The sequence below is a fragment of the Ammodytes marinus genome (genome assembly GCF_949987685.1).
Source record: "Ammodytes marinus genome assembly, chromosome: 8".
Classification (NCBI taxonomy): Eukaryota; Metazoa; Chordata; class Actinopteri; order Uranoscopiformes; family Ammodytidae; genus Ammodytes; species Ammodytes marinus.
Window position 1 is genome coordinate 7159874 of NC_137212.1, and position 12769 is coordinate 7172642.

At 39.9% G+C, this 12769-nt stretch overlaps 1 protein-coding gene across 1 annotated transcript in view; it reads right to left on the reverse strand.

Annotated features, from left to right (window-relative positions):
* The window catches only part of LOC307254578 (ephrin type-B receptor 1-like), a gene marked incomplete at both ends in the record, with an annotated part of 78275 nt that overhangs the window by 39727 nt on the left and 25779 nt on the right, over nt 1-12769 (reverse strand). The window contains 4 exons of the mRNA XM_080033011.1: nt 6796-6976; nt 7410-7628; nt 8848-9138; nt 9807-9871. Of these exons, the coding sequence (XP_079889137.1) occupies nt 6796-6976; nt 7410-7628; nt 8848-9138; nt 9807-9871 (756 nt within the window). The remainder of the gene's footprint in view (nt 1-6795; nt 6977-7409; nt 7629-8847; nt 9139-9806; nt 9872-12769) is intronic.

Below are 12769 nucleotides of genomic sequence, written 5' to 3' on the forward strand. Positions count from 1 at the left end.
TCCAAACGGGGAAGTGTGAATTTTTTTATTTTTTTTTCTAAGTTTTGATTAATCCTCAGCACTTTGTTTGCCTCCCACAAACTGTAATGAGCGTTCACTTCATCTCCGAGATTGCCGACACACCAAAATGTAAATGCGAGCCACAGATTGATGGTGGAGGGCAGAGGGGTGAAGACAGTAAAATGAGACAAAGTGAGCCAGCGAGTTAAGAGCCTCAGAGAGTGTCACTTAATCCAAAACTGGTAAAAGCTCTAAAAGGGTCAGGCAGAAGAGAAAAATAAAAAATAACAACACAGAAAACAACAAACAAAGAAGTCAAAGACACAAGAGTTAACAGAGAAAGAACTGGAGGAGGAGAGATTTAAAGTGAGCGAAACACAATGAAAGTGCTGTTTTTTATTCTCCCGTTCTATTGTGTTCACTCTCCCCCCAAAATGTTATATTGCCATTTCTTGCTTTTGCTGATGCTTTTTTTGTTCTTCTAACATGATTTACAACGGAAGGTCGCGCCAGTGTTTTACTGCATATTACATCGTACGTGAACCGCAGAGCTTGGAAGAAACTACTAGTGTGCCTTGTATAGTAAATACTGCAGAGACTTGATCAAGCTTGTGTTAGATGTGAACAATTTTATAGATTGCTGGCCCTGAAATGATGGCGCGGAGTAACTGTTTTCAACCCTTAGAAGTTATGAAGCGTCAGTGAAAAGCACATTCTTTAAGGCCTAAGAGTGGAGCATGCTGTGAGGGTCACAGTTTTTCTGAGAAGACCTATTTTATTCCAGTCTCGAAAAGGAATGTATAAATGTAATTGTGGTTTTCATTTAGGCGCTATAGGAGGTTTCTTATAGATGGTGGTGCACCGAAGAGAAAGTAATTACACAAGAACGTCTTTGTTTGATTGCTAAAGCCAGGCAGTGAAACAGTATGCAAACCGCTAAATTAGAGCTGGGGTGTATGGTTGAGATCTATGTATATATTGTATACAGTATATATATATAAAAACTTATTGTCCCTATGTACGGGGGAACCACTATGAATGGTAATGCCCTTTAGAGCCAAAAACAAGAACAAATGTTTACACAAGGCTACAGTATGATTTGCTGTATTTCCATTTTCCCAGCTACAATGAATCAAAGCCACGTGCAGCCATCTAGCATCTTTCTTGTTCCTCGCTTCTGGTAGCAAACAAAAAAAGTCAGTAATATAACACCTGAAAAATAACATTACATTAAATACAAACACTGTGTAGAGAAAATGTTATTTCAAATGAGGTCATTTTCAGTATAATTTTCTCATTTGCTTTTCATTCTTATTTAGATAAAGTTTGGTATAGTATTAGTAAATGTGTGTAAAACTGACTGTTGTACAATGGCGGTGCTTAGTTAGTAACCATCACTTTTTTCCAGTGCATTTTCCAGTCCATTGTAGGACAGTCTTTGTCCAGTGATTACTCACAGTCAGTGAGAATAATGAGTCAAACTTTTAGCAGGGCGTTCCAGGTGTTATTCAGAAAGATAAAGTGGGATGAACTGGAGCAGCTTGAAAATGGATGAGTCCCTGTGTAGTTAATAATGTCTAAACTAAGACCTGATTTGAGACTCACCATAAAAAGTGGGTGCATGCTCAAAATGAACTAGTTATTAAGATATGTCTTTTGACCATATCTGAGGGCAAAATGCATTTAAAGCTAATCAGAATGGCCACAATGAAATGTAAACTTGAGAATATTGGTGCAAAATTCTGTCAATATTTTCATGGAAGACATTCATAGTGTTACATTTGGTTGTTCACATTAAAAGTGATGGAAAAAGTTGTGGGAAAACATAAAAAAAGCAGTTGAGAGAGCATGAGATAGGAAATTCTAACTCCTTATCTTCCGTACACCCTGGATAATCAATTAAAAAAAAAGGTCAGTTTTCGTTTTGAGAGCTACAAATCTTGTCTCTGCCTCCCTTACTCTAGTGTGAGGTGGAAAGGTTTGACCATTCAACCATGTGACAGGCACTTAGGGTGGAGCATAGCGACACTTGGCTATATACTTGATATTTTCCTGATAACAATGTATCAAATGACGATGTGAAAACAATGTGCAGGTTTATCACTACTGTCTGACAATTATCACCCAAAGCTGCAGGTCCTCTCGGCTTTATGGATCTTTATAACTCTCACTGCTCTCATAGCGTATTTTAAGGCGGAAGAACACAGCTGTCAGACGCTCAAATAGAACGACCAACCAAGGAATACAAAAACTGCCAGTCCCGTGCCATTTAAAATCCTCTTAAAGTGTACATACTACTACTTGTAGTGTATGTTCACTAATGTAACGTAATGTCAAAGTTGTAAAGTAATGTGTATTTAATAGCCGTTATGCTTTTGCAGTTTGCCACCGTTTCCCTCGCTCCCCGTTCGTCAGACACCTTCCTATGTGTCTGTCAATGTCACTCGCCCTTTATGTATGTTGTCTTTATATTCTGACATCTAGCTCTCTTTGAATCTAGCCTCTTCACGAGTGTCAATGGCTTGTGTTTGTGTGTGTGTGTGTGTGTGTGTGTGTGTGTGTGTGTGTGTGTGTGTGTGTGTGTGTCCTCTCTCTTGAATAGGCAGACATCTGGCTTGTCAAGGTCATTTATTCAACAACCTTGCTCATACACATGGGGCGTGTCACCATGGCAACAAGTCCTGCTCTCTTTAGTTATCTCTGGGTAGAGTTATCATTCTCTCTTTCTCTCTCTCTCTCTCTCTCTCTCTCCTTCTGTGTCCAGCTTTCAATGGATTTCAAACTACAAACTCTGCATATACGGTAAATGTATTTTGTATTTATAAATACAATGTGATATTTTTTTAAAAGGAGAAATGGCTCAAAATGTTGTCTTGTTGAACAACAGTAGGATGTTGTTAAAAATCTGATGAAGTGTTGTCCTCTGCCTCCAGTATGATACGAAACAATTCATTAACGTAAGATGATAAAGATTTTATTATTATTCTACTAAGTGTCTTTTTTTATTGGTGTGTTCAAAATTGAGATACTATAAAAAGACAGAGCGGATGAACTTGAAAATGAGTTAACAGGGGGCAAAAAGAGTAAACATTTTTATTATTTTATATTCTCAGTGCCTTTAGCCAGCTGTGTGGAGTCACACAGCGACCATGTGGAGGACTATAGTCTAAGGTTGGCATATAGGCTCACTCATCCATTATTAAATACCTGCATTTGTATGTGTCTCAATCTGTATGCATGTATGTATTTATGTGCCTGTGCATGTGCGTGTGCGTGTGTGTGTGTGTGTGCGTACGTGCCTGTGGGTACCGGGTGTTTGTGTGTGGTAAAAGCCTTCAGGATTTAAAACAACTCTAGAGCGTTGCCGGGGGTCCACAGCAGGGGTAGTTTGTGTGTGTGTATTCAGCAATAGTGCTTATGTTTGAAGTGTAGTGCATTTAAAGTGAGGGGTCTGTTTGAATATGCTTTCACACACACACACACACACACACACACACACACACACACACACACACACACACACACACACAACTTTGATGATAAGCCCATTTTGACAGACTCTGGTCTACACAATATGCTGCACCAAGAAGATGCCAGCTCAAGCTCATTGGAGACAGACTGGACATGCTCTCGACATCTAGGGCGTCTGAACAAGCACAAAGGCTTTGAATAAAACACAAGGCAAATGTACATAGACAACACCATCACAGAAACTGTCCAGATATGTCCACTTAGTCTGTCTTTGTTCTGCATCCAGTCACACTTTATAGGGCTAAATACATACTGACTGTGTTTATATGGATAGAAATGTTCTCAATAAGAACATATGTAACTTCCTTATAGGCTATACTGTCCATCACTTAAATAGCTTGACAACATAGTCATATCCCCTATCCGGACACGGAAACAAAAGCTCATATATAATGTATCTTAACCGACAGCCCATTTCCTAAACATAGGCAGAAAAGTGTTTGCTGACGGAGCTAAAAAACACCACATGCTATTGTTTTCGAAGTGGGAGATACTTGAAATCCTGTTTGAGTTAAGATAGGCCCCGGCTAAGGTCACCTAAAGGTCTCAGACTAAACAAACCGGTGATGTATATGTTAAGACAAGAAGAAAAACCTGTGCGATAAAAGACAGGATATACCAAGAACTATGGTCATCACCACAAGTATCGCTATCTAAAAATACAAGCATAGTGCAGGTACAGTCTCACCAGTAATTAGACCCATCCCCCTGTAGAGGATAGTAAGTCTTTTGGCACCCTGCGTCAAACTACAACATAAGTAAGTGTTTTAACCCAGTTAATACTGTATATCGAACATGCCCACAAAAGACACAGTGCCGATAAGAAGCTTTGAAAATTGGGGAAATTTTACTGATGGGCATTAAGGGATAAAGATCCCACTCTGTACATATTCAACACTGTATGGTACTGGAGAGAAGATTTTCATTCATATTTTCAGAAATTATTTATCCGATATGATATTCTTGAACGATTGTCACTCATTTTCGACATGCTAGTAGATTTGAGCTCTAGTTTCTAGTTTTGGCAACAATTACAACAGGCCCAATATGTTCTGAGCAGATCCTGAGCGAAGGATTGTTAGGAGTAAATCAACATTTCTGTACTATTTCTGTACTAGCGTCAGACCTAATCAGTGTCTCTCATGAATCGTGTCTGGCTTACCATCTACACACTCAAATATTATATGGAGATGAAGTCATTTTTTTCGTGCAAGGAGAGACAATGACACCAAAGGCAAAGCTAACATTTCAGTCCGTGTTTTAAATAGATTTCACTGGAGACAGATAGAATACTATTCATCAGGCCGCCTCTGCTCTGTATCTCATTGAGCTTTTTTTTTTTTTTTTTTTTTTTTTTTTTTTACTTTTTTGTCCTTGGTTCGTCCTTCAAACTTTTACTTATTGTACTTGCAAGTCTGTCTTTCGATAAGGCTATCCTTTCCTTGCAGATGAGTTCATTTCTACACAAGCTTTTACTGCAAAACTTATCTTAAAAACGGTATGCAAAAATAGCTCTTTTTCAAAGTGTATGTGTAAAATGTTAAATAATGTAAACAAAATGTCATTGTAAAATCTAAATTTCTTCCTTTCTTTATTGTCCCGTTTAGATATGCCTCTATCTCTATAAAACGCTCTCTCTCTCTCTCTGACAATCCAGGACTAATTTGCAGTAGACTCGACTTATCTGGCTGGAACACATAAAACTAATTAACATGATATGAAGTGGCCTCACTTATCAATTTAGCATATAATGAACATACATCCTACACACACACACACACACACACACACACACACACACACACACACACACACACACACACACACACACACACACACACACACACACACACACACACACACACACACACACACACACACACACACACACACACACACACACACACACACACACACACACACACACACACACACACACACACACACACACACACACACACACACACACACACACACACACACACACAGTCTCGCTCTCTCTCTCTCTTTCACATACACACACACATACACAAATAGATGAGACTCTCCAGGGAGGATGAGTGGGTACTTCTTCGAGAGGAAATGGGGAAAGAGGCCAGATATAAAAAGGAAAAATAGCTAGAGATCTATGTAGCTATTTCTGTGCTATATTCACCCATAGTAGGCTGCTTCCTTTGGCAAAGAAAATATATACATGCATGTGTGTTTATTCAGCTAGGACTGCAATATAATGACACAATTTGCTCTCCTGGGCTACAATAAAACATTTGCATTTTCCACAGGATTGACTCAGCATAGCTGTGGTATTGTTGTATATAACAGGATGTTAAATTACGTGTTCGTTTATTCGGAAATATGGAAGGCAAAAATAAAGGATGACTGGAGAGAAGTTTCCAAGTTCTTAGAGGATGTTTAATGAAGTGATATCACAGAACAGGTTATGCAGCCTTCAGGGACAGGAAAAAGTCAAAAAGTGAAACCCCTTCTCGACAGCAAGGGGTTTTATTATCTCCCAACAAAGTGGCAATTTATTGTTGCCATGTGTGTTTGGAAACATCCCCTTCTCTCTCCCGACGTCCTCTGCTGACCTTTAGTGACTGGGTTAAGCTCCCCAGTCTTGCTTGGCCCGAAAAGGCCTTTGCGTTATCAGGCCTCAGGAATGTTGCTATCTATGGGAGAATCAGGTTAGGTTTTATAGCTGTTTCACCTCCTCGTTTCCACAGCACCAAGAAGGTTGAGTGAGAACATTTATTAAAGTCAAATGTGAAGAATATACAACTTGTTTAAATTGATTATACAAGAGTAAATGCATATTAATGGGGGGGGAGGGGCATAATATCATTACAAATTAGAGTTATTTTTCTAACATATAGACCAGAAAGCAAAGAATAATCATATGCACAGGATTCGCTCAGAAGATATTTTTGCATACCATATTTGTAACAGTCGCATATTTATATAAAACATCTAAGGTTGTAGCTATTTGTTTGATTCCATGCTGGGTGATACATTTTTGCTGTATGTTTTGTGAGATAGTGCTTGCTGCAATAGCTACAGTTGCTCATTAGATGCAATTTTGCTCAATATTTTTTGTATTGTATTTGTTGTTACACTGACTTGGAATGTTTGCTCTAAACGGTCATCAGAAAACAAATCTGTACTATGCTTTAATGCAGTGCCGTTTTTGCAGCTGTTTTCATTTGTTCTTTGATTGTTTAGGAGCGCTGTTTGAGCCAGCACAGCCTCATCAAAGCAAATATTTACCTCGACACACGTTGCCGTTGTCTGGTTCATAACCGGCCTTGCAGCTGCAGCTTCCGATGGGCACCATCCACTCTCCGTCCCCATTACAGTACAGCTTGATGGGCACGTCCACCTCCTCTGCGTTGGGGATGCAACTTCCTCTAGCGATGACCAACGAGGTGGACTCTGCTCCAGTCAGGGTCTGCACACAGAGACACAACCATGATACAGATTAGACAAATGCTGCATCAAAGTTAGTTAGTTAGTAATTTGATATAGTTACAATAAAACATGTATACTCATTGTATACTCATTCACCAGCAAAAAAATTTACTGAAAAGGATTAGGCCGAAGCAAAAGCTCATGTATGCCTATACTATATTCTTATCAGTTTAATCTACCACTCACAAAATAAAAATAAATAAAGAAACCAATATACGAGTAATAAAACAATCGTTCAGATTTGTAACACTCACGAATTGCATCACAAAGTGAACAAAGTAAATAAGTAAATGATTCACATTTCTTACCCTCAAAAATAGCATTATAAATCATTTTCTAGAAAACGAACACATTTTTTAAATGACATTGGCATTGTTAGATAACCACGGTTTTCAGTTAGTGCTGGTCCGTACCTCTGGAAAGAAAGCGAAGTTCTGCACCACGCTGGGGCATTTCTTGTAGAAGACTCTGACAGCCAGCAGGGACATGCAGGCGCCCAGGTCCTGGAAGGCCAAGTGGAACCCTCGGCCTTTGGACAGAGGACCGAAACTACGAACCTCCGTGTTCACCTTCATCAGTCTACCACCAAAATCCACCTGGGAGAAACTCTCATCTGCTGCAATAGTGTCCACCTTAACATGAGTTGAACACACACACACACACACAGGGAAAAATGTATAAATGAACTTTTAGGCTTTTAGGTACTTCTATTCATGATGTGTATAGGATGATAAACGTTGGTTTTATTTTAGATTCACTGATTGATTTTTTAAATCTGATGAATGCAATTGTGAACAAATACCATACAAATGTATTATGCTATAAGAATAGTGTCATAATTTGCTATTTCCCCAATGAATCTCAAGCCAGTGTCAGGATTTCCAACACTCTTGACTCATCAACACAAACAGTGTGTGATTAATTGAAAGAAATGCAGACATGAGAGTCTGAGATACATTTTTAGGACAGAAGTCAACTATTAACCCCAAACAGTGCCGGGAGAAAAACGCATACAATCAGTAAGCATTGTTCAAATCACAAAGCTGGAGCATGTTATAGCTTGACTTCAATGACTTATAATGTACAATAAATCAAATTGTGATTCATTTCAGATAAGTCTGGATTTCATATTGTTACTGTCCTTAGGAACAATGTATTCCCCGAATTTCAAGTATTCATGAGATAAGAAAAGCAACTCATTGTTATCAGCATTTTTCAGTCAATCCGATGGGTTCTCCAATATACTGAATATGCACAGATGTCAGATTTACAGCCTCTGGAATACATTTTCTCAAAAGTAGCAAATGATGAGTCTCACATGTCCTGCACTTCCATCTAACTTGCCAAATGACAAAACAATTCTGTATTAAAACTCAACCTATGGCCATAACACTTTTCTAATTTACAATATGGTAATTCTACCAGAACCACTCACTCTAAACCAGACCCCGTAAACCAGAATCCACAAAATCCTTCCATGTAATTTGGGTTGTAAGTTAGTTGAATGATAGTAAGCATCTGAAAAGACTAAGGCATATGTAGCAATCCAAATTACAACATATTGCCATTTAAGTTTGATACACTTTAGATACATGTGGTTTAGATGAGATGGGCCATGCTCTGGTTCTTACTATTTCTGGTTCTTATGACACAATAAGTATGTTGAACCAATCGCGGCAGTTCAAGTGCAAGAACATTCTATACAAAATCTGCCTGGAAGTAAGTACTCATCCGGGCATTTCTCGCCTACACAAACTCGCATACACAACCACAACATACTCAAATTGACGTCTGAGTAGGGCGTTAGAAGGGCCGTTTTGAACACAACATGTAGTTTCTAGGTTCCGTTACCTTTAGAAAAGGTGCGTTGGCCCAGTACTCCACCCCTTTCATGCTCTCTGACACGGTGCGCTCTGTCTCCAGGTAGTAGAGGTTGAAGGTCTCTTTGCAGGAGCCGAGGACATTGGGTACGGAGGCACAGTCCCTCACGGTGAAGCGGATCTCCACATAGATACGCTGAGCCGCCCGCCGGTCGATGTACGTGGTCAGCAGCCAGTTGTTCTGACTGGGCTCAAACACGTTACACACCTGGTACGTCCTGATGGTGTTTAGGTTCTCATCATAGCCGCTCACCTCCTCCCACTGTGTGTCAGTGTGTGTGTGTGTGTGTGTGTGTGTGTGTGTGTGTGTGTGTGTGTGCGGAAGGGGCAGGGGTAGGGGGTACGGATGAGAGAGGGGAGAAGGCAAAGGAAGAGGGGAGAGTAGAGGCTAAAATGATTAATGGGTTTACCCAGACCTGACACAAATTAAACCTTCTTCATCCCTCCCTCCAGTTTTCTCTCTCTCTCTTTTTTCCCTACATCTCCAATTGCCTTTTTTTCTCCTTTACCTTATTCACTTCTGAGCGGGGACAACCATTCATCACAATTAGAGCCACTCAACTCTCTCTCACACACACACACACACACACACACGCACACGCACACGTTCTAGAAAGTGGTCAGACCAAAAAAACTATTCTATCTTATTCAAATGAATTCTATTCCGTTCTATCCTTATTTGACTATTGCAGACTCCTGTGAAATACACATCTGTTGGAATCACTTCTGTTCTGCATCCATAGCAGTTAATTGCTGTCACCTTTCCTGCTGTAATTAAGATTTTGACAGACTCGTTAATGGGGCACTGTAAAGTGTAGTCAGACTGCTTTCCCCAAGGGTACATACACACACACACATACACACACACGTCACACCACCCGCGCATACACCTACACACACGTACAGTACACGTTTAAAAATCGCTCTTACCCCATTGGCAGGGAACGATATCCAGCCCAGCTCAGCCGTCGCCGTCCTTGTGTCCATCACTGTCTCTGTCAGAGGAAAAGACAGACAGACAGACAGTTAGGTTAGAATAATAATTTTAATTTTTTTAGGAATCCCATTTGTTATTACCATAGTTACAACTTTTCTTCCTGCTGTCCAATCAAAAGATGAAACAAAACAAGACATTCAACATTGCATAAATATGTACACAGAGTACAGGTATAAGTTTAATTAATACTCAGCTCATGCGCCAAGGTTATTACTGCATGGTGATGCATGTCATTCACGTTCTTAAAATCCAACACCTTTTTTACCATGCTTTCTGCCTCTCGCCCTCCCCCCCCCCCCCCCCCCACCCTCTAATAAAGGAGAATGAGGAAGCAGCAAACAAATCGGGCCTCTAGTGATGGTAATGCAGTGTAGACAATAAGAAACAATATGACACAATGACAAGCAACATGATACAGTTACAAGCTATGTCATTTCCTGCCCTAGTCAGTGTCAATCAACTGCAGCACATGCCACAGTATATCATTAAGTAGAACTTTGGAATAATAGGTTGGATACATTTTGTTTTGTCAAGGGATATCATGTAACCTACAACTATGAAGCTACTTTGTCATTAATGTGTGAAACTTATGATATAAAACTGCTGTGACTTCAGACTACGTATATTGCAGTTTTTTCTTCCGTTGTTGTCTGTTGTTTGAGTCTGGAATAGAGGATTTAGCATCATCTACCAGAATATATCAATTAATAGCCTAGTGTGTGTTAAACCCTAATTATGAAGGCTAATATACTGTACATATGATTATGATTGCAATAATGGCTGCAAGAACTGAAGATTCAGAGCAAAGAAATTAACACACATGCATGTATTAATGTGCTAGGTTATCCAGCTATCAAAACATGGTATAGCTTGGTGATGGTAAGCTTGCCTGCCATCACCCACAGCCCATGAGTAAAGCTACACAACATGACTTATAACAGTCTGTACACACACAGACAAAGTGTTGCTTATCCTCCCATCCAGCCCCTGGTAAAGGGCAGTAAATAACCCAAACACTATGTCAACAGCGCGTCAATGGGATTAGTGACATCATCCATCAGCCATTTTTATTTTTCTCTTTATAACACGAAAGGTACATTCACATTACTGGATGTAAAGGCTGTTGTGGACAATGCTGCAAATCAATAAGCAGGACTGCTGAGCAATTATTAAATTAAAACAGACAGCTCCGTCTGCTTATTATCCAATAGGCCTAGGCCTACTGGTATAGCATAAATTAAAAAAGAATTACATACAGGTGAAATCAGCCAGTTGAGGCAATAGCAATTAAAAAGACAGCTCTTTAATGTGAATGTGTGTGGGACGGGTAGCACTCTGACTTCATGTCCCTGTCTGATCTTTCACTATCAGCCCGACATGCTATATTTACGAAACCCGACACACTGATTAAATCACAACTGGGTGATACGCGATACGCCGTACCGTATACACCACCAAGCCAATTGCGCTCCATCAAACAACAGCAAAAGTGTACGAAAGCTTAAAACGTTCATGACAGTTGAACAACATCAAAGTTACTTGACAGCAAAGGAAAGGCCCAGGTGAAAAGACTCATTGTAAAGCATGTCACATGGCATTACAGATCCTGCTGCGTTAATGGTGACACATTGGCATGGGTGCAGCCTATAAGAACTATTTTCAGCGTCTTTCTGTCTGGTGAAATAACGCAAACTTTCACAAGGGGGAATTGAGCACTTACATTGACGTCCATGCATGTTAACGCTCTACAGTTATAGTGGCAGGAAGCCCACTTGCTATTAAAACAATTATGATGCCAAGAGTTGTGGGAGACACTTTTCATTACGTAGGCTATTGCTAGTGTAGTATTAGTGCATACATTCAATGAGATGGAAATGTAACATAGGCCTATGCATGAAACATGGAGTTTGAGTTCATTCAATTCATGCACACAGTTAAATCAACTGAATAAAAAGTAGCATTTACATACGATTAGGAAAATAAAAAGTCTGTCCCTAAAATTGAAAAATATACGTTTACTTAATAAATGTAATTAATTTATACTCACATAGGGTACTCGTTCAAAAAAAACAGCCATTCACTTAGGCCATACAGTGCATATGGCCTACACAAGTGCCTCTTATACAATAAATGCAATAACATTCCTTGTAAAAGAAAATATAGCCTAGAGATACATATAATTTCCCTCATTGTCTCAGGATTGTGGGTCTACCATGAGCTCCTGTCTGTGTAATTCTCACATGCATTCATTATCATTTTTTCCCAGGCGTCTTCTCAGCCCTCCTGTGTTGGCCTACCTGTGGCTGAACTAAACTGCTGCATGCAAAAAATTAACAGCAAGACAACTGCGGACACGCTGAGACGCTCCGGCCGATAAGTTAGTTGGCATGCCGACAACACAGAGCCCAACATGGAGCCCCTTTGTAAAGATGAAGCAAGGTGAGAAGATTCGACGACATAGCACCATGAGGCAGCCGCAGGCAAGCACCCCCCCCCCCTCTTGATTCTTCACATGCGCTCTCTCTCTCTCTCTCCCGCACTCTTTTATTCTGTCACCCTCTCTCTCATTATCCCTTCTCCTCCTACCTTGGGTGCTATTTCTATATATTTTTGTCAGCGAGCTCGCCTAATTATACAGCATAAAACACTTTTTACAGCTCTCTCTCTTGGGACGGAAGGTCGTTTAGGGGAAAATTAAATGATCAGTTGTCACGTGAAATTGTAGTAGATGTATCAAACTCTTGGACCAAAGCCTGTTCAAACACTGACAACTGTCACTATCTAATGTGGAGCTTCAGTGCATTTAGTGGCATGTTGTCAACAGAGATATTCAAAATTCAAATAGCGATTCGCAGCGAGCAGACCCAGGTTATTTCTGCCTTGAATATGTTTCACC